The sequence below is a fragment of the Eublepharis macularius genome, chromosome 11 (assembly GCF_028583425.1).
Source record: "Eublepharis macularius isolate TG4126 chromosome 11, MPM_Emac_v1.0, whole genome shotgun sequence".
Classification (NCBI taxonomy): domain Eukaryota; kingdom Metazoa; phylum Chordata; class Lepidosauria; order Squamata; family Eublepharidae; genus Eublepharis; species Eublepharis macularius.
The window spans coordinates 31,515,368-31,538,454 of NC_072800.1; the positions used below are offsets into that span (position 1 = coordinate 31,515,368).

The window sequence follows — 23,087 nt, forward strand, 5'->3', positions numbered from 1 at the left end:
CCACGATCAGAGGCAGTAAACCTCTGAATACCAGTGCTAGGAGACAACATTGGAGGAAGGTCTTGGCCTCTAAGCTCTGTGGGACATGTATTTCTGATGTATGTTATAGCCCTTTCAGCTCTGTTGTTGGCCTTCCAGAATAAGTGATCGGCCATTGTACGAGACATGATGTTGGGCCAGATGGACTACGAGTTTGATCCAGCAGAGCTCTTTTATGGTCTCTTTTGTGAGAGCAACTCTAGTATTGACTTAGAGCAGTCTGTTCTCTGGAATCAAGAAGTAATGAGAAGAGTATTTCACTTTGCCTTTTATTCAGTCCACCAGTCATGCCTGGCCTCTTTGGCAGTGCCTTAACAGACAACTTTGAGTCTGGGATGCCATTGTGAAAAACACAGGTTTAAAATTTTACTGTGTCAGGTACCTAGCGTGCCAACTGTGGCAAGAAATATTAATTAAGTTTCAAGTCTGAAGACAGTGAATGCATTCATACGAAGTAAACAAGGCAAAGTAAGCATTTGGTCTTCAGAACATGGCTTATTGTAAGCTAATTAGATTTTTAGAGTGGAAATGGTTGGGTTTAAAGACTTCTACTTAAAACAGTAAAGCAACTTATCTATGAGAAACGGACCAATAGGTTTTTAAGATTAAAAATGCAAATGGGCTTCTAGATAAGCTGTTCTCAAAAGCGCGTATTTAGTAAAAGTAGCATGTAAGGTACTTTAATTACTACTTATGAAGAATCCTGCTATTATGTATATTATCAAAGTTCATGACACTTTACAGAACAACAATACAGGTCCCTGTCTCAAAGAGTTTATAATGTCTGATTTGACATAGGGGAGACAACAGCAGGAGGAAGAGAAAATAGTGGAAAGGGGAAGTGGATCCAAATATTCAGTATAGTTAGAAATATTTGTGGTTGGCTTCAGTATGAGGATTAAAGTGGTGCCAAAAGATTAAAGGAAATGAGTTTTGAGAGACTGCAAAAGAGAAGATGGCGTCTTAAAGGTGTTGTGGGAGACAATACTCAGCATAGTGTGTCCTTGCACAACTTCCATTTTGTTCTCTAGGGGTTAGATGTAATATTAGACATGCCGCTGAGAGGGTCTTTGCCTCTGAAATCTTATGTTCTGTGGAATATGAAGATTGCAGGAACAGACTACTGCAAGACATGTATCGGAAAGAAGCTGAGTGGTACCACTTCTTTATCAGCCTCCAACAGCTGCACAAACAAGCAGAGTAAAAAGCCTTGCCTCTAATGAAATGCCTTGTGAAGAATTGAACAAATGAGTCTGTCAACTGTATAGTTTATTGTAGGTGTGGAAATTGCAACATTGTTCTTTACAGAACGAAAGTCAAGAGAAGCCATTCACAGTACCTGTCTTAGGTTATTTTTATTTGCCGTATGCTTACTTCCTATGTTTCAAAATTGTATAATTTGCAAAGTCATAATGGGGAAGGGGAGAGACTCTGCATTATTGGTATTTAACGTCTTCTGTCAAACAGTTAATAAAAAGGCTGGTCTTCTTGAGGCATAAAACACCTTTTATTTCATTTTAATCCTGAACAACTGTCTTACTACAGTGGCGCCTAAGCCTACGTCATTTATAACATTATGCTCAAAAGCTAGCCACAACCCACTTTCTGCGGGATGAGGTGTATTCACAATAAATTAAAGCTGTTTAAAAAAGCGTTTTATGGCATCAGATTGCCAGTTCTTGGATTTTTTGGAACTAGAGCCTGAAGAGGGGAGAGGGCTTTAACAGGGTATAATACCATAGCCCCCTCCCTCCAAATCAGCCATTTTTTCCAGAGGAACTGATCTCTGTGCCCTTGGATCAAATGTAATTCCGGGAAACCTCCAGCTAGCACCTGGAGGCTGGTAAGACGAGAACGAAAGGCGGGAGCACGTCAGCAAGCAGAAAGGCGGAAAAAAGCTGGCAGCCTTAGCTCTCCTGCCTTCCCCCAGCGACTATCGCTAAGGTCACGTGACTTCTATCCGATCTCTATGGCAACAATCTACGGCCAGCAAGACGCCGAATCCAGGAAGTTATGGCTACAACTTCCGGCGACACAATAGAACAGTTGACGATAAAGGTTACATGGTAGAGCGGCTCCCTGCTTATAATGGCTGTCTTCAACCGGAAGGGAAAACTCAGAACGCCGGCTCTTTCTTCCCGCTTCCAAAGGTTAGCGGAGCAGCGTCGATGTCACTACCTTTCCAGCGCAGCTGTCTGCGATTGGTTGTTGGGAAGCCTATATATGGACGTCATCCGCAATTTCCGTCCTCTTTGCTCTCTGAGAGGCCTCCATACGGCGTTGCTACCGTGTGAGTCCAGCGCACGCGGCGCTGGGGAAGGGAACGGGGGGAGGGGTGTTTGGGGGGGGGAAGGGAACGCGCGACTGTCTCGTCAGGCGATGGTTGCAGAGGCATAAAAGGTCTTTCCCGCCTTTCCACTTAACGGGGATGAAAGCGTGCCTGTACATGGAGCCTTCCGGAGCGGGCCTTCTGCGCCTTTGGTTATTCTTGGGGGCAAAGAAATACCCGTGGTATTTCTGGAGAAATAACCAGAGTCCTGCAGCTAAACCCTTTTGGCTTTTTCTTCTGTTGCCTTTCTAAATGCACATTTTACTAAGATCGAGGCTGTTTGTTCATTGTCTAACTTCACTTCCTCGCCCAAGTAGACGAACATTCTAGGGATTGGCCTATTGCAGCACTCATGGAGAAAATTCTTGTTAAAACTGTAATTTTAAATGTTAGAACTGATCCCTCCCTCGTTCTGCTCTATGGTGGCTGTTAAAAGGCCACCCAAGTAATATCTTAGAATGGTTTCCTTCAATTTGGATCTGGCGCCCAGGATCCTGATAAGCAAGGTTATGCATATTTTGAGGTTGTCCTCAGATTTCTGTTTTCGTCTTTAGTGGCTCTCCGTATGTTTGAATTGACCTGTTGTAGTGACAAAAGACTTTGAAGCAGGTCATATATATATATATATATATATATATATATATATATATATATATATATATATATATATATATATATATATATATATATATATATATATAAAATCATCCCATTATCCTTGAGGACGAACCCATATTAAGCCTGTAAAACATACACTGTTGAATGGTAATATTTTTGTGTTTAAGATAATAGATTCCAGTTTATGCATCTAAAACACTATGCTAGCTTTCAAAGGGCTGGGTCTTATAAGGATACAGTTCTTGCCTTTTGACCAGTGCTTTATTATATAAAATATCTGCAAAGTGGCTTGCAACAATGAGTTCTGAAAGCAGTACAACTATGTAAAGACATGGAAAATGCAGTTTAGTTAAAATCATATCAGGTAAAAAGGTGCAGGTAAAACAATATAAGACCATCAAATACACAATTTATGCAATGTTTGAACGTATGATTGGATCATATTCTGATTAAAGAGGTTGAGAATGGTATCCTGTATGGTTTTGTCTTCAAATATAACCTGTGGTCAGTTAACCCAGGCATTTGGTAGGTACCTCCCTTTTTTGTTTACTGTTGGGAAGAATTTTGCCTTTAGACAACATGGTGATGCATAGCATGTGCACAACTGGAGCTGTTTGGTACGCTTTTGAAAGTTTCAAACCTTTCAATCTCTGCAATTTAAATTCTTGTCCTACAGAAAGCTTTACAATTGTATATTTGGTTTAGTAATGGCACTACTTACAACTGTTTTTATAAATGGCTGTCTACATATAACAGTAATGAGGCCACATAATAGGTGGCTGGAAAATTAACTTAAATTACTCTGTTCTAGGTTTCCTGTCATAGCTCTTAAAGGAAACTTTCACAATGTCCGGAGGCCTTGATGTCCTACAGATGAAGGAGGAAGATGTCCTCAAATTCCTTGCTGCAGGAACCCACTTAGGAGGCACCAATCTAGATTTTCAGATGGAACAATATATCTATAAAAGGAAGAGTGATGGTAGGTGTATGGTAATGGGCTAAACATAGGGGGATCTTTTAATTGTAGTCAGTTGTAATGATACCAGTGGCTTCAGACCACAACATTGTGGAGAGTTTTACTGTTTGACATCTGTAAACTGGTTTGATCTATTTTTTGCTTTCAGTCTCATTCTTTGTTAAAACTGGAAACAGAATGCTAAAGTGATATCCTGGCAAATACTACTCTCTTTCATAAGTTTTGAGTTAGGAAGCCTTTGGTCCTGGTGGTGCGATAAAGTAAATCAAAAGATTCTCCAATTCTTTAATAAGGTGGGCATGATACAGCTGGAAATGAAGTAATTGATTTTGGTGGGAAAATAAAGTATATGCTTAACTCTCATACTGCAGTAAGTAAAACATGAGTGGGCTTAGACACATAGAGGAGACTCCTGTTTAGGTTGAGTGAGATTTTGCCCTTCACACTGCAACTTGCTCGGTCCACTGATTTCTTGACCTGTAGGGCTAGTGGACCCCTGGGAACAGAGTGGGGAGTGAAATGGAAGTTTACAGTGGGAGAGGCAATTACAAGTGGAGAAAGATGTTAGGATACAAGGCATTGAACACAAGCTAGCCTGAAAATATTGTAAGGCCACAGTGATATTTAGAATTCACTTTTCATTGTTGGATTTTACAGTTTGCAGAACAATTGTCAGTATTTTTTTTAAGGGGGTATTTTTCTGACATTGTTCTGATGCTGTTCACTGTTTTATGTCAAACATGTAGCACTGTACACCAGAATAAGAATTATTGGACTGTTATTGGGTTGGTGACTGTATGCTCTGTTTTTGTCTGATTTGCACACTATTAAAGCTCAGAGCTGAGACCAGTTTCTGGCCAATGAACTCTTGAGTGTCGGAAGTGTGCTATAGCAAAACACTGGCAGGATTTTCGCTAACGCCAGGAGAGTTTTGCTCTATGACTGGAGTTTGATAGTAGTCACTGCCACATGCCAAATGTAATAAAATGGTCACAGTTAGTGCTTGGACATTTGGAGAATGCAGACTTCTTTTTGAACTGATGGGCTTCTTTGAATGGGAAAAGGGCAAGTGCCTCTTGCATAGTTGCCTTCTTAAGTCTCCCTCTTCTTGGTGCTACTTATAGACTCTCTGTTTCTTTTGTCCTCCCATTTTTCAAATGACAGTAGTGATAGAGAGACACGCAAGGAAGTGTAGTTTTTACACATGCCCTCTACATTACCCCTTACCCCTACTTGTCTTTTGGATTCTTTTATCATCCTCGTTCGCTCTTTTGCATAAATTTAACAAAAGTGTGGGGAGAGCAGGCAGAGTGGCAAGCAGCAGTTCTCAGGAAGTTGGATTTTGCACGTGTATTCAGTTATCCACCCTTAATTTAGAATCTTATGGTCTTGTGTTTAGGCATTTATATCATCAACCTGAAAAGAACCTGGGAAAAGCTGCTTTTGGCTGCCCGTGCCATTGTTGCTATTGAGAATCCTGCTGATGTGAGCGTTATCTCCTCCAGGAATACTGGACAGGTATGGGCATAGTTGTTTAAATGTTACTTTGCCGGAGCACAAGGTTTGGCCGTAGTGTTTCTGAAAGTCTGTAAACTGATATTAAAGTAGAAGCCAAACATGTCGATGCCTAGAAATGAAGTACTGATTCAGGGTCCTGGCTAAAAATGCAATATGAAATGTTTTAGTATCCTTTCTACAGAGCTACTATTTGAACCTTTTTTTCCCTTCCTGCTTGTAGCGTGCTGTTCTGAAGTTTGCTGCTGCTACTGGTGCAACACCTATAGCTGGCCGTTTTACTCCTGGTACTTTCACCAATCAGATCCAAGCTGCCTTCCGTGAACCCCGCCTTTTGGTGGTCACTGATCCAAGGGCTGATCATCAGCCTCTGACTGAGGCATCTTATGTAAACATCCCCACCATCGCCTTGTGTAACACGGATTCTCCTCTTCGCTATGTGGATATTGCTATCCCCTGCAACAACAAGGTAGCGTGTGTTCTATAGCACTTTTCCATGCCTCTTTTAAAGGCATCTTCTAGTAGCAGTATTTTTTATTCATCTTTTCTGCAACCTTTTCCTTGTTTTGATAGTCCACAGGGATTGGAAGGAAGATTTGCACACTGTTAGAGCTCAGAGCTGAGGTCAGCTCCTGGCCTGTGATCTCCTGAGTGTAGGAAGTGTGCTATATCAATCTTGGCAGGATATTTTGCTAGCACCATAAGGACATTTGTGGTCCAGTGAGTGGAGCTTGATTGTGATTCTTGCCACAGCTCTTCAGGAAATAAAGAATGAGTTTGAGTCAGGGATACTTGTTGTATGGTGTTTATAAACTTCTGGTTCTAAATATGATGCCTAACTAGAGCTGTTTACCTCACAGTTCTTCTGTTCTGGAATATTGCTGTATAGAGCTCATACACAAAGTATGTTTGTTTTAAGTTTTCCTTATGGTCTGTTGTCATTTTTTCAAATTTCTGTTTTCTGAAAGCCCTGGTCCTAAAAAGGCCTATATTTATGTTTCAGGGGGCACACTCGGTTGGTCTGATGTGGTGGATGTTGGCTCGGGAGGTCCTGCGAATGCGTGGCACTATTTCCCGTGAACACCCATGGGAGGTTATGCCTGATCTCTATTTCTACAGGGATCCTGAAGAGGTAAAAACCTTCATATTGGTAAAGAACCGTGTTGTGGGATTTTGAGATGAGGATGGAAAGGTTGCAGAGCACTCGAGGATATGTTACAGCAAATTAAACATGGTTTGCTTATCTCACAACCCAACATTATTGCCTAGAATTCAGTGGTTATAATTTGGTGGTGTATTTTGTTTGGAGGCATGCTTAAACTAGTTTAGCTGAAAAGTGGGACAGTATTACTAAGAGGCAACAGCTGTGGCAGCAGTAGAACCATTTGAAGGATGGGCATTTTGTCAGTTTGATCCCTCCAATCTGCTGGTGTTAGTGCAGAGGGGAAAAGAAATGTTTGCTGTAATTCTTTGCGTTGAACTGTTTTATAAAGTATGGTATTACAGACGTGTGAAAACTTCTGTGACTTTCCAAATGTAAAGTTGGTACCATTTCATCATGCAAGAGGAGGAACAGTTTCTTTCATTTCAATGTATGTGGCCTGTTCTCTTTCAGATTGAAAAGGAGGAGCAGGCTGCAGCCGAGAAAGCAGTTACAAAGGAGGAATTCCAAGGAGAATGGACTGCTCCTGCACCCGAGTTCACTGCTCCTCCACAGCCTGAGGTGGCTGATTGGTCTGAGGGGGTACAAGTGCCCTCTGTGCCAATACAGCCATTCCCAGCTGGTAAGTACCTGAGAAATGGAACTGTGGTAAACAGAGTGAAATTAGAAAAAGCTAAATTTTAGATGACTCTTACAGTCGAGCTCTTTTCCAAGTTGAGTGGTTTCAGGGCATTTTAGGGGGAGGTTGCCATGATAAATCTCTTATAATAGGCATTGATCTGAAGCTGGAGGGTGTGTGTGTGTTGTTTTGTATTTAAAATTCCTCATGGTCGTTTTATGATTTGTTTTGCAGAGGATTGGAGTGCCCAGCCTGCCACTGAGGATTGGTCTGCGGCTCCCACAGCTCAGGCCACTGAGTGGGTTGCGACTCCCACAGAGTGGTCATAATATACTCAGCAACAGGAGTTCATGAATACAATGAAAAAACAGAAATAAACATCTTTCTTCTTATTAAGTTTGGCTTACTGATTCCAGTATTCAGTAATGTAGCGGTGTATTTATATTCTCTGAACCAGATCCAGTATTTATTTTTAAGAGGAAAGACACCGGGAAAAACACTCTAAATTTACTCTCTAAATTTGTTGTACAAAATGTGATAAAGGAAATGTGAACACACAATATTGTCTGCACAATTAATACAACAGATAAAACTTATTTGGATATAAAGGTTTTATAACATCAGCCATTGTATGATTTTCAGATTGATGTTGTGCATGTTGCTTCAAAGTATGTTCTGCTGAGTTTAATGGGATTTAGTCTCAAGTAGGTATATCTAGGATTTCAGCTTGAGAGGTTCTCTTCCCCCCCCCCCTTCCTGACAAACATACATGCCCATGCTTACTCTCACATATCTGGCCAGTTTAATTCTAGTCTAAGCAATGGTTAATGTACAATAATAATTATAGAAAAATGCTAAGCTTGGACTGGATAGATGCCATAGTCATATGCAGATCCCAAAGATCTAGAAAGTGAGTTGAGAGGTCTTAGCCGTGGCTAGCACAGAAGGTAGCAAAGGATAAAAGTAGGTTAGATCACCAGAAGTTCTTACAAGTTTGTAGTGAGTAATACAAAAGATTAAAAGAGGTTCTCTGAATGTGCTATTTTCCTATTCCAGTAATCCTTTTGCAATAATCAGAACATTTTTTCTGATCCTCTTGAAATTGTTGGAATGAGATAGCTTTCGAGTGGTCTGACTGCATCATGATTGTTTAGACCAGGGGTGGGCAAATTGCGGCCCGCGGGCCACATGCGGCCTGCTACAGAGTTTTTTGTGGCCCTCCAAGACAGTAGAAAAGTGTGATAGGGTACATTTGTCTCATTAAACTGATTCTAAAATTAAATGTGCTTGCAGCTATAGATGATATGAAATTAGCACAATAAATAAATTGAATAAAACTACCACTATTTTATTTAATTTATATTTATTGATTTTTATGATACAATTTATACCTTTTCTGAAATGCAAAGTTAACTAATGAATGCAATCATTTTAAAAGGTGATTGCTAACCTCTGCTTCCACAAAGTGGCCCCCGAGCCAAAACAATTGCCCACCCCTGGTTTAGACCAAGTTTTAATATGTTCTCTCAGACAAAATATTAAATACCTCAATTTAAGCTAGAGATGGAGAGTTCTGGGAGGTGAGAGAGATCCCTTATTTGGTGAAGATGCAAGTTGTTAAATGTCCTTTGCCTCTAACAACAACTAGTTTTTATTACTTTGTGTGTTAACTTAGCTTGAAGGGCTAAACTTAAAGTTTCTAAGCTAGTATTTCTGTATCGCAGATTGACGATGATCAAACAACATTGTGGCATGTAAAAGGTCACTTAAGTTTGTAAGTGTGACATGAGATTTAAATCAGGAATTTCTTTTCAGAGCAGCTCACTCTGTTAGCCATAATTACATCTGATGGTAGAACAGTGCCTTTTAGGATACTCACAAATGGCACCTTCATTTAAGTTTCCATTAATTGTAAATGTATTTAAATAACCTAAATGCTACAAAGCATCTTTAATTGGTTAGCCCTACTCTTGGATTTTCTTTGGCTATTGTACTGTGCCTATCAGGGGTGTGGGTTGTCCTTGAGTTATGTCAGTATTGTTGGGCTAAGCACACAACAAAAGAGCAGTCTTCATTTATTCAAGAACTCTTATCTCTAAGAAGAAGAAAATGGAGAAACTGAATGGGAGAAACGATCTCAAACAGTAAGTTCTTACCACAAACATAAGGGGAGATGTATGAAACTTTCAGAAATACCCTCGTTCGGGGTGTAAAATAATGAATGTGCATAAGTTTCCCAGATCATGTTTTCAGTGCTGATTGCTCAAGTTTTCTCGCTTCCCATTCCCTTTAGATGAGATCCAGGTTTGGGTTGGTTGGTATGAGGCTCCCCGGGTCTTGGGGGAGATGGCTGAGTCGCTGCTGCATGAGGTGGCAGTGCCAGCAGGGTTCCTTTTCCAGTCTCGAGCTGGTTTCTTACTATGTTTGCCTCTGCTGCAGGATTTTTACTGTTGGCCAGCTCTAGGTTGCTGTCTTTTAAAGAGGATAATGAAGCCAAATTAACATATATTCCCCAAGATTTTATTAGCTGCAGCAAAAAATTGTCAAGAATCCACTTAGCCCTAACTCCCAAGGTGAATATCCATAACATTTATGTTAAACCCAAATCTTTCTCAATGAGGAAAGTGATATGTGCTGGTTTCTGTGAAATCATAGTTAATATGTATTGCTTCACTTGTATGTATCACTAGTGAAATAAGTTTTTTTTTGACAATTAGGCTTCACTATATAAGAAGGTTAAATTAATTCCTCTAAGGAAGTGAATGAAACTGTAACAGTTTCATATTTAATAAAAAGGTACCCTGTGCATGAATCTGAATGAGTAAGGATGCCTACTGCAGCCTACATACAGCATTATATTTTATTTAAGCTGTATTTTGTTTATAAAGTACCTCCTCTAGGAGACTCGGTTATGGGATCTAGGGTGACTCAGGTACTACAATGATGATTTGGTAGGTTGCCAAAGTCATTTCTGGCTCTACCAACTTGAGCCTGGCCCTAACTGCATGATCAAAATAGGGAAAAGTACATTCTGCAATACTACGGCCATATGATGGGTGTGTGCCCCCTGATGAAGTTTCCTATAGCTGCACTGAAACCCAGAGAAGAACTGGGGCGTTGTCCCATATAATGCCCTGGGGGTGGGGGGTGGGGTGCCTTTGTGTTTCCACTGTGGGATAATATAAGTTGGTAATATCACTGCCTGGCTGACGTTTGCCACTAATGTGGGGCTTTTGGAGCCCCTAGTTCCTGATCCAACAACACAGTGTTGCTGCATGTTAATACTTTTACACGTGGTTAAAGAGGTGTTGAGACAGGATTTAGAAATTGATTCTCATCACTGATCTCATGGAGCGAGAAAATGCTGATTTTTATTACAGCTCATATCTCCTTGAGCCCTGACTTTCACTGTGGGTGTGAAGCGGTTGCATCAGTCCTTGCCACTGGGATCCCTGGTCTACACACCAAAAGGGAAGTGTAAGCAACACTTTTACCTCCTCTGTCCTAGAGTAATGGGAGGAAGGTTAGGCTGGTTGTCTCTCACTGTATCCCATCCAGCATCTGCCTTCCATTGCAAGTAGCTCATTTCCCTCCCCTTTGCAGGCGTGCTGCCCTGCCTGTCTGTTGCAAGGGATAGGCGTGTAATGTGGCTAGCCCTTGCCTCTGTGCTCTGGTATATGCAAACAGGAGTCATGTTTAAAAAGAACTGGAAAGCCCTTCAAAAGTTTGTAAACGTAACGACCGGCAGAAAGTAGAAATGCTGAGCGTAGAAGCTTCTGTCGCAATGGTGATGGTTAGTAGGAATATTAGCAAATTGTTCTGGTAGGATTACATCTCAGATGCAGATAATACTGAGACAGATTTGACTAACAGTTCAATTCTAAGCAGAGTTACTCCATTTTAAGCCCATTGATTTCTATGGGTGTTAGACTGGAGTAACTCTACTTAGGATTGCACTATTGCTGTGCTCTTCCCTTGTGTAATAATTTGGAAAGAAATCAGATACAGGATACTGGGTTATCTATCAGATTGGAAAGTTTCCAACAGGTCCTAAACGCAAGAAATAATTTTGTTTAGATTCAGAGCAATTACAATACTTAAAGAATGGGTGCTTGGGGCTGATCTTCATTAGGGATATGTAGTCAAAATCTTACTAAATAGCCAGCCATTATTTCGTTCATCTTGGACACTGGAGTTGGGTGCAAAAAGGTTCTGCCACCTCTTGTTAATTTGGTAGCTCTATATGTGTTGCTTGAGGAAGGGAGAAATAGTCCTAACTAGTTGCCCTGCCAGGGCATGATTGACCTGCATTGATTGTGAGTGCTAGGATGGCCTTGTTTACCTTCTGTTGGTTTGGACTCATCAGTAGTTTTTGCACGTGGAACAAACAAATCTTCTAAATCTTGTATGGCAGGATTGGTGGAAGCTTTGTTATTTTTCTTATTTTTTTCTTCTTCACGTTGCTACAGAAATAAAATAGTATAATAGTAAGTAAAATAACTTACTTAAAAATTCTTAGATCTTTGTTTTGAAAAAAGAAAGTAGATCTTACATAGAAGATAAAATCAATACATCTAATGCTCAGCATGGGTAAGTTTGTGGATACTTAAATCTGGAATCAGAAGCAGTGAACAGATGAGACAGACCTTTCTAGAAACCTGAGAAAAGCCCCAGGCTTGCAGAAAAATCTGATACCTAAAAAACCAAAATAATAGCAGCATTTGTAGCTTTAAGAAACAAATTCCCACAGTAGCCTTTGCTAGGCAATCGTACAGTACTGCCAGCCACCTTTGGTTTCTGTTTGTAAAAGATGGGAGGGACAGGGCTCTTTCCAGGGCTGTTTTGACCTTGGGGGACAAAGCAGGAGCAGACTGGGAGTGAAAAAGCGCCCCCACCCAGCCCCCCCACTAGTAGGAAAGGAGAAAGAGGCATACCATTTGCATTTTCTTCTTCAGATCTGCATTTGCTTGTTGATACGCTTCAGCCACTGCATTCAGGTAATATATGGCAAGACTATAAAATAAAAGGTCAGCAGTTTCTATAAAATCTGATGATTTACAGTGACTTAAAGTAGGTGATATTCAGGCATCGTTTAAGGTTGTAACACTGCTCTCTGTACTAAAGACATTTTAAAAGTAATTTTAGGGTGTAAATTTAGAGGTTTATGACAACCAATCTATGAAGACTCTTCTATGTAAAAGCTACATGTAGCATAGTCAGGGTTAACAGTAAATCACAGCTGGGTTGAAGTGATGGAAAAGTTGTACATACATCTTGCCAAAACCTCCTAAACATTTAATGCTTCAGCTTTGTTTTATTGGCACAACTTACGTCATAAGCACAATTGCAGGTATAATCAGTCCTGGGTTTGCCACATAGCCAAAGAGTTTGGCTACAAAGGGTGGGAAATCAAGTCTGATGGTCTCTTGGATGACATCATACATTTTCTTTTTTCCACTGTAAAAGGTAAAGGAATGGGTACTTATAAAACAGTAGTCAGACTGAATAATTTTATAGAATATATTCTAGCAGCAGTGTACCCCTATTTGCTCAGTTTAACTAATGTTCAGAAATAAGCTTTTCAGTGGTATTTGCACGTGTATTTCTTTTCAGTATCTAAAGGCCCAGGATTTTAATGATTGTATCTCAATGCTAGACTATTGTTGTTATGTACTCTGCAAGGATCTGCCCTTAAAAACAGCTCAGGAGTAGAGATGGGCACGAACCGAAATACGAACCAAAGTTCGTGACTAACCAGCCCTGGTTTGTGGTTCATGAACCAGCAGTTCGTTAGAGTCCATTTCTGACAAACTGCCACTAACTTTAGGCTGGTTCGTTTGGTTTGTTTTTTGGTTCATCACTGCAAACAGCATGGTGCTGATCAATCAGTTTCCTAGGCAACAGGGAATGGACTTCCTGTAGACCTGCTGACCTGGAAGTAATGATTTGCTGACCTGGGTGTGACGTTTTCATGAACCAAATGAACTGGTTTGCGAACCGGGACAGGTTCGTGAAAGTTCGTGGTTCATGAAGTGTGACGAACCACGAACTGCACGGGTTTTTTCCCCCCGGTTTGTGCCCATCTCTACTCAGAAGCTCCAGTTGGTGCAGAATGCTGCAGCCTGGTTACTGCTTGGTGCAAAGCCTTTCCTGTTACACCCTGCTCATCTGAGCAAACCCTTCTGAAGGTGTCCCATGACAAGTGCATAAAATCAGTAACTGTTCATTCATGCACTTTCTATGGGGGCTCGCATTGTGGAACAGCTTGCCTGAAGTGGTCAGGAAGGTCCCCACGCTTCAATTACTTTGCAGAACAGCAAAACAAGAAAGGTTTAGGAAAGCGTTTTTACAGAGAGATTGGAATGATAATATAATGGAACAGAATGCCGCTCCTTTAAGGGATGGTATTGTCTGTCAAACAGTTCATTGAATGTATCACTTTCCTTTTTTACTGTGATGTTCTTTACCTTTATAACCCCCTTTTCTGTGTTATGTAATGCCTTAGGCATTTTTAAAAATTTGCATTGTTTTCCAGTTCTGTAATTGTAGTCCTACTGCATTGTATATTAGAGGTCTTTGCTATCTGATTAAATTGCTTTCATACGTTGTAATCTGCCTTGAGTCTTAGTGAGAAAGGCTGCCTATAAATGAAGTTAATAATAATGTGCCTGTGTATATCAGTATAAACCATTTAACAGCAAAAGAATGGCTGGTTATAACCACTAATACGCCATCCAGACCTTTCAAGGTATCGGCCCTGTTGCTGTCCTTTGGTATCAGAGGAGCGGAATGGTGCCCTCTGGAATGCAGTCTTAAAGGGAAAGATAACTGCATAATAGAGTTGTGCTGTTTTTCTTGTTTCAGAAATATGCGAGGAGATTGCTCCTGACATTGCTTATTAACAAAGGAAAGATCCAAGACTGTGTAGCTAAAGGAACAATTTGTACTGAACTGGCTCTGCACTCGGTCAGAGTTTGCAGTGCGGCCAGAAACAGTTCCTAAATCAAATTATGGCTCATTGACATGTTAATCCAGGCCACAGAACAATTTGTGCAAGGCTGATTCAGGTTGACGGTAAGAAATGCTTGTTAATATAGTGATTGCTGAGCATATTCTGAACAAGTCGGTATTTATTATCCCTCTACAGTCATGATTGTTGTAACTACAGGATCGGAAGAAATGAAAACATTGCTCCAGAAAGCTGGAGTTTGTTTTTCCAAGATGGCTTGACATTCTGCAATAGCTTCTCCTGGGCAATGTTGATTGATCTGTTCGATTTTCACCTTCCAGGTTAAGTGTATGTTTTCTGGTTTCTTGGAGATGCTAACTGAGCTCATTATATAGGGCAAATCTGCCGGACAGATGTGTGCTTTGCAATGCAAAATCGGTTTAGGCAGGAGGTTTTCTCACAATAATTGTTAAACATATAAAATATCCAGGAAGAAAGGGGTGCCTCGAGATGATGGTTCCTGGCCCTTTTAATCACGTAAGTGCTGATTAAGGCTACTGGAAGAGAATAGTACACAGAGAATACACTGTGCTTTGGGTCTTTTTGCATTTACTGTTTAAACCGCCATTTATGAGCATTTGCCCCGATCGCAGTGGCTTCGGCATTGCACCTGTTCATTGCACATTGTCCCCTGCAGTTTCGATTTGGCATCTGTGCTTCATTTCAAACCCACTTTGAAGCCTCGGTGCAGTTTCAGGCTTTCAGGGCTTTGCAATTCACGCCACACATGCGTAGTAACATTGCAGTGTTGGAACCCATTCCCCCCTTTTGCTGATTGGACTGTCCCCTGCCCTCTGGAGAGGCAATTGGTGACAGAGTTCTGGGGGGAAACATATACCGCTCCCATTTATGTTTTTTTCAAATCAAGCCAGGAAACGGTTAAAATGCTGCTGCTTCATCCCCTCCCAGCAGCTTCCCTGCCACTTTGTTTCTAAAGGGCTATGCAAAATGCTTGGGTTTTTTTTCTCTTTGGCAAAGCCTGAAACATGCCTGGGAGGGAGGGGAAAGCAGCTATTTAACCCTTTCTTGGCTTTTAAAGCCAGGAAGAAAGTGCAGTAACATTACAATGATACAAGGTTGCAATTCATTCTTGTCTTTTAAAAAAAAGAGTGTGTGTGCATACCCTAAGGGAGGCAGGAGAAAGTAGCTATTTAACCCGTTCCTTGCTTTTAAAGCTAGCAGGGAATTAGCAGCAGGCTTAGGAATCGTTCCTGGCTTTGGAAAAAAAAATAAGAGTGCGTGCATACCTGGGAGGAAGGAAACCAACGGAGAAGCAGCCTTATGACCCTTACCTTGCTTTACTAAAAAAAATGGTGGACAAGATGTTCAGAGAGCTGAGGTGGGTGGGAGTGGTTAATTCTGCACAAACCAATAATCTCCTAGGGAAAAGGAGAGGCAGGGGAGAAGCAAAAAGGGGGCAAAAGTGTTCACATTAGCAAAATATGGGCCGGCTGCCAGTCAGCAGCGGACTTAAAAAAACATTGCGGTATATCCACAGGGAGAAAAATTGGGGATACAGCAGACGAAAAGCAGGACTGAGTCCCATGACTGCTTTGAAAGTGTGAAAACCTTGCAGTCATGGGATGTGGAACAGGTACAAACATGCTCTAAAAACCGAGTGTGAAAAGTACAAGGAAAATAGGTTCTAAAGCTAATCTCTGATGACAGCTATCTTAGCTTAAACCCTTTCTATGAAGTCTTCGTAGCTCATGGCCATTTGACTTGTCCTTACATACGCGATCTTGCTATTAATGTATTATTCCCCTCCAATTTCTGCTCACCTGCACATGCCACAGGGCATCAGGATGAGCTATTTCTGGTTTGATTTGCAGGCAGATAGAACTTCCTCTTCACTTCTAGTTTGATGAGATGGAAGGGAGGAGATCACTATAGTTCTGTTTTGTTACTCGGGAGAAAGCCCCATAGAATTCAGCAAGGCTAACTTCTGAGTAAGCATGCATTGGCTTCTCGAGAGGCAGCAGATTGCAGTATGCAGTATAGTATCAAATTAAGTTGATCAGTCCCAAGCAAAATACGCCTTTATTACCTTGTCTAAAAATATATGCATTTCTTTTGCCTCACCCCAGTACCTGAATGGTCCACAGTCAAAGGAAGGAGGAAGGGACATAATGGTGTAAGCCACAGGCAACAGGCTTAGAAACAAGATCAATAGCAAGAGTCCCATATAGAAATTATTTGACTTGGAGGCCTTGAATACGCGCTCATGGGGAACGTTGCTGCTCATAACAGCCCAGCTCTGGAAATACATGGATGTGAGTAAACGGAGCACGTTGATACCAACAAGTCCTGGGGCATAAAAGGATCCCATCCTGTAATCAAAAAGGGGGAGAGATGGAAATATAAAGTATTTTTATGAAGACTGAAACAGGATACTTCAAGAGAAACAAATCTGAGACGGTATTAAGGATGAACCAGAAGAGGTTTCCTGAGCGGAAGATGTAACCGAATGAACGCACGGTACTGTTAAATAATGCAACCTTTAGTTAAAGTTTTCAGGTTTGCCTGATCAGCCAGTACCTGGGGCAGAACATTTGGGGTGGAAGCATGTTCTGATGGTTGGTAATGGTAAATGGTACAGGGAAAAGGTTGCAGTCTTGCTATTCATCCATGCTGGAGACTGATCATATGATATCTTTGTCTTATATGGTCAGGATGTTCAGAGCACGGCAGAAGCTATGAAGGACTTAACTTTTCTTAAGCATAACAGACTATTGTCGATGCTAGAATGTAGAAAGGTTAAACCTGGAGAGTTGGCTTCTTGAATGTGATACTGCTTGTGGTTAAGTGTAATTTCTTAAATACATCAGATCCTGCCTATAACAGAATACATAGATAAATATATCACCATATATATGTGAGGGCATGTTGTATGTAGGTGCAGCTGATCTTCTGCCTTTAGTAGCCCTCAAGACTCGAATTTCTACTAAAGCACTTGGAAGAGCTTTCCAACCAAGGAGAAACCAATGATCATGTGTTGTTCTCTAATCTTATTTCTTTGTAACTCTCACTGCTTTGAGCTTGGCAGAGGTTTCTCCAGGCAGGGTCAAATTGCCAGGCGTGTGCTTCTGGTTCCCCTCTGTCCAAGGAAGGAAAATAAAGCTTCTTGTCATAAAATTGGACCTTCCAAATTGGTGAATTTTGGAAAGACCATCTTGCCCCTTATAAACTTTGCCCATTTCTCTTTATGTTGTGAACCCTTTGTGTCCTTTCTGTCCGGCAAGACTACAGTCTGGCAAGACTAGTGTCTTGCCAGAAATAATTCATGGGAATGAAAGAAATCATGGCAACCAGATTTACTTGAATGAATTTTGCATGCAGAATTAGGATTTTTCATGCACAGTGCCGCTCGTTTTCTGCTTGTTTGTTAATGCTGCGTTATTCATCTAATAGGTCTTTTTATGAGGATGAATTCCTCCTCCACAAATTGCTTTCTTTAAAAGAAAAGAAAAAGAAGGAAATATTTCAAATAACTGAGACTAGACACTAGGATTCTCTTTTTGTTTTGTCCATCCATAGCAGAAAGATCACACTGTCTGATCTGTTATTTGAAGTACTGCCAATGCCATTCTTTTCTTTGCTCCGTTATCTTGTCCCAGGGCAAGGTTCCTTGCACCACCAGCAGACTCTGCCATTGGTGGGAAAGAGTTGGGCTCCAACCCACAAGCTACACAAGTCATGTTATTTATTTCGGTAGTTTTCAAACTATGTTCAGGGGTTCCTCAGTGATAAAAGTGATGGCAGATGAGCTTCTCTGAATTAAAAGCTCGCTAACCACTGAGTTTGACATCTTGTTATGGAGCTGCAGAGGGATACTAGGTGTTATGATCTTCACTTTCTTTAGGGTGGATTTTGCTTTAAATCTCCCCCTTACACCCTCTGGGTAGTTTGCTGCCACCAGGAATATATTATTCCAAAATATTATATTCAAATTTCCCCTTTGGTAACGTGTTTGAGCGTCAGGCTCCTTCGTGGTTCTATGTGGCCCTGAGGATAGGAATGGGAGATAACTCTGGGATATAACAAAACAAAGTTTATTTTTTTATGGAGCGTATTGGTTACATAAAAGTCATTCTTAGTTCTTCTAGTTGCTTCATCCAAACTCATTCACACAGATCTCTTGTAAGGCTTCACACACAGTTAGCCTCTTTCTCTAGGCTCTATATTTCTCTCACAGAGAACTCCTCAGACAGCACACAGCTAGCCTGTTTTCTTTTCACTCTCAATTCTTTCTCTCTCAGGCACACACACAGTTTGCCTGCTTCAAATAGAGTGAATATATAGTCTCACAGACACATTCAGTTCAGGCTTCCACTCAGGTTGCCTTTCCCTCACAAATACATGAACACACTCAGGCTGCACACAGCTCGCCTCTCTTGCCCTAACTGAATCTTTTTCTCTCCCTCAGTAACTGAAAACTGCCTTCACTGCCCACTCTCTGTCATCAACCAATCATATCACTCACTCATCTCTCTCTTTCACCCCCACTCTTCACCTATCTCACCAAACATTTAAAGACGCATGCACCCATTTCTTGAAATCATTACACTAGGTTTTATAAAGTACAACTGGAGGGAGGACCTTTGAGGTCTTGCAGGGGAAGAGACATCCCTTCTTTGCTGGTCTCTGCAGCTTTCCACTCAAAAGACCCCCTGCCACCTCTACAAAGCTCCCTGCCAAGATGACATGACCATATGTTTGGGTTCGGCAATTTTTGTATAAATGGTGATGTTGGCTGTACCTTTTTTTGGTTCCTTTTAACTCCTCCCTTATTACTTCCCTTAGTTTGGGAATTTTTCTCCCAGGTCTGTCGAAACATCACCTCTCTCTCCATTGTGTATATTTTTTGGTGCACATTATGGGGACAAGATTTGAATTAGATATTAGAATACTTTTCCTATGAGGAAAAACGAGAGAGCCTGGGGCTTCTCAGTTGAGCAAAAAGATGACTCATGGAGGACATGGTGGAGGTATATAAAATGATGCCTGCGGTTGAGAAACTGGATAGAGTGTTGAGGCAACATCCAGGCCTTGTCTGGCCCTCCAGGGCTACTGGCAGGCCACTGTGTGAAGCAGGATGTTGGGGAAAGACCGTCTGCTGGTCTGATCCAGCAGGGCTTTTCTTATATGTCGGTAAAAAAATTAATAGTACAGTATACTCAGCTTGTATGGGTTCATAGCTAAATATAGAGAGCCTGACCAGAACCTAATAGGGGGAAAGTGGGTATTCTAACAGCCCGAATCTTTTGCAATAAGGTAGGTTTTTTAAATTGATATGGAAAGGATGCTCTTAGGATAGCAAATACAAAATAAGTGCTCAAATGGAAAATTGTGAACATGTATATGAGCTTTGCTCATCTGAGCAGGGCCTTCTGCAGATGCCAACCTGCAAACAGACAGAATCAACCTGTACACCCACGTTTCTTGTTGTGGCCCCCACTTCTTGGAATGGCCTCCCTGAGGAGGTTAGAAGGGCTCCCACTCTTCTGGCCTTCCACAGACTATGCAAAACTGAATTATTTAAGAGGATTTTTCTGCAAAGGTAATAGGGTTGTACTGTAAGGAATGGTCTAGAGAGCTACTTGGGTAAAGGTTTAGGGACTGGTATTACATATAGCTCATGCTATCTGTTGCTGTAAGTACGACCCTATGAAGTCATTTTCTGCATTGTTTTAACACGGTCATGTTAACACTTAGTTTCACTTCAGCTCTGTTTTCAGATTTCTGGATTTCTACAACACATCTGGTATTGCATTGCATACAGCCTACTGATTGCATTGACTTACTCTGTGTAATCCTGCTTCAGTCCCTGTGAGAGAGGTGGACAATAAATAAATTAAAAATGAAAGAGCCACATTAACAAATTCTGCAGCTTCCCAAACCTTGGTGCAAAACTTGTGGAGTGAGTCAACTTCTCAACAAAGCAGCTTTTGGACAAAAATCTCTCTTACCAGATCATTCCTTGATTGAAGACCAAACCAAGCACATTTCCACTGATGTCAAACTCTGCATAAGAGGGCTGTGGGGGGAAACAGAATATGGCTGAGAAAGAAATTTCAGCTCTTGGGGATGAGTGCAAAACATTCAGGAAGGGATAGGATACAGTCCTCAGGCCACATTACACAGTGAATTCATTTCTATTCACTCACTGCCCTTTGGAGTCTTTCAAAGAAGCTGCGTGCCCCTGCATCTATACCATCCTGACAATAGCTGATATCTCAATGTTGAAATTAAGGTGGGTCAGGCCTGGCTAGTACTTGGATGAGATTCTATTATTATTTTCCTCCTCAGAGAATGATGGATTTTTTGATTTCTTGATCTTTTTCTCTTCCCTCAGCTTAGCAGATGCACTCCGGGATTCATCCCCAACCCCTCTGTTGCCTCCTTGGCCTTCTGGCCTAGCCTCTCGATGTCTCCAGCCACAGCAGAGGAGGGGAGTGCTCCTGGCCTTTCTCTGTTGGAGCGTGGTGGGCATGTTTGTGGGCATGGGGTGAGGAGGGGGGAGTGGGTGGGTGCCATCTGCATGTATGCACCATCAGTGGAGCCAGGAAAGGTGTGATGCATGAATGCATCCCTTGCAGAGGATACCCAAAACAGGACTGGGCTGCAGAAGCAGGCATGGCTGCCTGGCATTCCTGCCTGCTTTGCTTGTTTTGCATCCTTTCATCGGGGCACATGAGGAGGATGTTTGGTGCTGAATTGCTTTGTGCAAGAAGGGAATGGTTGCATCCTCTGCATGGGCAGTTGCATGTTGAACTTGAGGCAAAACAGGCTGCTTCTGTGCCTATGTCCACCACTCTGACGACATCTGATCTTGGAAGATAAGTAGGGTTGGGCTTGGTTAGTACTTGGATGGGAGACTGCCGGGGAATCCCAGGTGCTGCAGGGTTTTGGCCCTTAGAGTGGCAGCTTTTGGCCCCTTATCTTTTTCTCTTCCCTCAGTGCAGCAGATGCACTCCAGAGCTCATGCCTAGCACCTCTTTTGCACCTTGGTCTTCTGTCCTTCCAATCCACTCCTGCACCAGAAGTAAGGAGGAGAGCTTGGTTGAAGGCAGGCATCTGGCCTTGAGCTGGACCTCCTGGGCATAGAGTTTCCAGGTAGGGTGGAGTCCCAGTAACTTCCCTCCACTGCTGCCTTCTGTGTGCCTGGCTCAGCATATTTGTTTCAGAGCCTAGGACCTGATTTGTCTGCTCCAGGCAGGCTCTCCATGTGATGTGTGCTGGTGGCATTGAAGCACTTATCAACATCTGGAGGAGCTGAAGATATTGGGCTCTCCAGCTGAAGATGCTGGGAATGAACTATTTGAAGCCCTTGAAGACTGATGTGGGCTAGCAGATTTGGTATCCAGTAGGGCTGCTACTTTGTCTTCACTTGTGTAGTACTTGTATATTTAGAAATAAAGTTTACAAATGACACAATGTCTCCTGTATTCTCCCCCAGACTGATTCAGTCTGGGTCGTCTTACAAGCTCTCTGGGGAAAATACCACTGAGATCTGACTTCCTTTTGGAGAACTGAGAGTCCTGGCTATAAGTTTTCAGCCACACTGGAGGGTATCATTGAGGGTTTGGGGGAGGCAGTACCATTATGGGGTCCTGTGAGCTTATACAATATACAATACAATATTTATTAATAGGGTCTAGGACCAGCACAGAACATCCAAAACTGTTCCTTTGAATAAAGCACATAAAATTACAGTGAGCTTCATGTCAGGTATTTAAAGGAATGACACATTTATAACCCCAAACTTTTCTTCCCTTTTGTGTTCAGGGCAGCCTTGCATAGGCATATTTCATTGAAAAAAAACGCTAAAGGGAATTAACATGGCTCCAAGTATTTGTTAAAAGATAAATGCAGTTTCTCATATCAAAATAATTTACTTACAAATCCAGCCTCCAGGTCCCAGCACCAACAATAATTTACGAATCTGACAAAGCAGGCACGGACAAAATCTCCCACTAGTATTGTTACATATGTCACAAGTATATCAGACACAGTGAGCCTCACAAATTCCTGCAACAGAACAACAATTAAGAAGCATTAGCTGGTGTCATTTGTGCAGTATATTCTGAACAATCTCTCCCCTCAGTATGTTTAGTTTATGATTTAACATTAAAAGAAATAGTTAGGAATCACAGCTGTTCCAGTCCAGCAGAGCTGTCAAGCTTTTTGAATCTGCTGTAGAAGGAATATTGCTGGGACTTTGGATATGAGAGTGCATAGCTTGCCACTGGAACTAAGCTCACTTTTTGAGTGGCAGTTCTTTATTGTTGTCTCAATTGTAGCATGGCTGATTGGCTCCTTAAATTTCCACAGGTCCAGGCAATACTCATTTGGCGGCAAATTTAAAAAGAAGTTTCTGCAGCAACTGTGTTCCTATGTTTTCTAGCAACTTAGTTTTTTAATGATCTATCTCCACTGTAAAGCAAAAATATCAATAGCAGTGTCTCAGAATGCAAGCTGCAACAATGCCCCCTATCAGCCCTGTTTTGTTCCCAAGTGTACAATAGAGTGTGGTGTAGAACTGCTTTTGGCTGAGGATATCACATCACCATTTGGTATCTGTCAAGTGCTCATAAAGGTGCATAGATCTGTTGGGTGCTTCAAAATAAGCAGAGAGGCATGAGAAATCAGCATCACCTCAGGAGGGTTTGGAAATTACTTACCAGATAGCCCTGAATACCAGAAACTTATTTTTTTTACTAATTTAAGGTAATTCTGTTGTAATAGGCTAACCCACAGTGGCTGTTTTCACATCTTGTGCCACAAACCGGAGTCATGATGAGAAATTGCATCAGGAAG

The 23,087-nt window shown here is 41.6% G+C and overlaps 2 protein-coding genes and 2 non-coding genes across 4 annotated transcripts in view; 3 read left to right on the forward strand and 1 right to left on the reverse strand.

Moving 5' to 3' along the window:
• The first annotated feature begins 2,231 nt into the window (after positions 1-2,231).
• RPSA (ribosomal protein SA) lies at positions 2,232-7,654 on the forward strand. The gene is made up of 7 exons (XM_054991831.1): positions 2,232-2,329; positions 3,798-3,965; positions 5,362-5,480; positions 5,701-5,946; positions 6,481-6,609; positions 7,093-7,261; positions 7,493-7,654. The coding sequence occupies exons 2-7, from the start codon at positions 3,833-3,835 to the stop codon at positions 7,585-7,587; spliced, it is 891 nt and encodes a 296-aa protein (XP_054847806.1). The 5' UTR covers positions 2,232-2,329; positions 3,798-3,832; the 3' UTR covers positions 7,588-7,654.
• LOC129338099 (small nucleolar RNA SNORA62/SNORA6 family) lies at positions 4,779-4,935 on the forward strand. Its single transcript, XR_008597885.1, has one exon. It is a non-coding gene; the product is annotated as a small nucleolar RNA SNORA62/SNORA6 family (small nucleolar RNA).
• LOC129338100 (small nucleolar RNA SNORA62/SNORA6 family) lies at positions 6,073-6,232 on the forward strand. Its single transcript, XR_008597886.1, has one exon. It is a non-coding gene; the product is annotated as a small nucleolar RNA SNORA62/SNORA6 family (small nucleolar RNA).
• Positions 7,655-9,521: 1,867 nt separating the features above from the next.
• TMC2 (transmembrane channel like 2) overlaps positions 9,522-23,087 on the reverse strand; it is a 59,636-nt gene continuing 46,070 nt past the window's right edge. Inside the window, exons 14-20 of the mRNA XM_054990919.1 lie at positions 22,170-22,298; positions 20,237-20,304; positions 16,358-16,597; positions 12,590-12,715; positions 12,193-12,271; positions 11,601-11,721; positions 9,522-9,730 (exon numbers count right to left, since the gene is read on the reverse strand). Of these exons, the coding sequence (XP_054846894.1) occupies positions 9,522-9,730; positions 11,601-11,721; positions 12,193-12,271; positions 12,590-12,715; positions 16,358-16,597; positions 20,237-20,304; positions 22,170-22,298 (972 nt within the window). The remainder of the gene's footprint in view (positions 9,731-11,600; positions 11,722-12,192; positions 12,272-12,589; positions 12,716-16,357; positions 16,598-20,236; positions 20,305-22,169; positions 22,299-23,087) is intronic.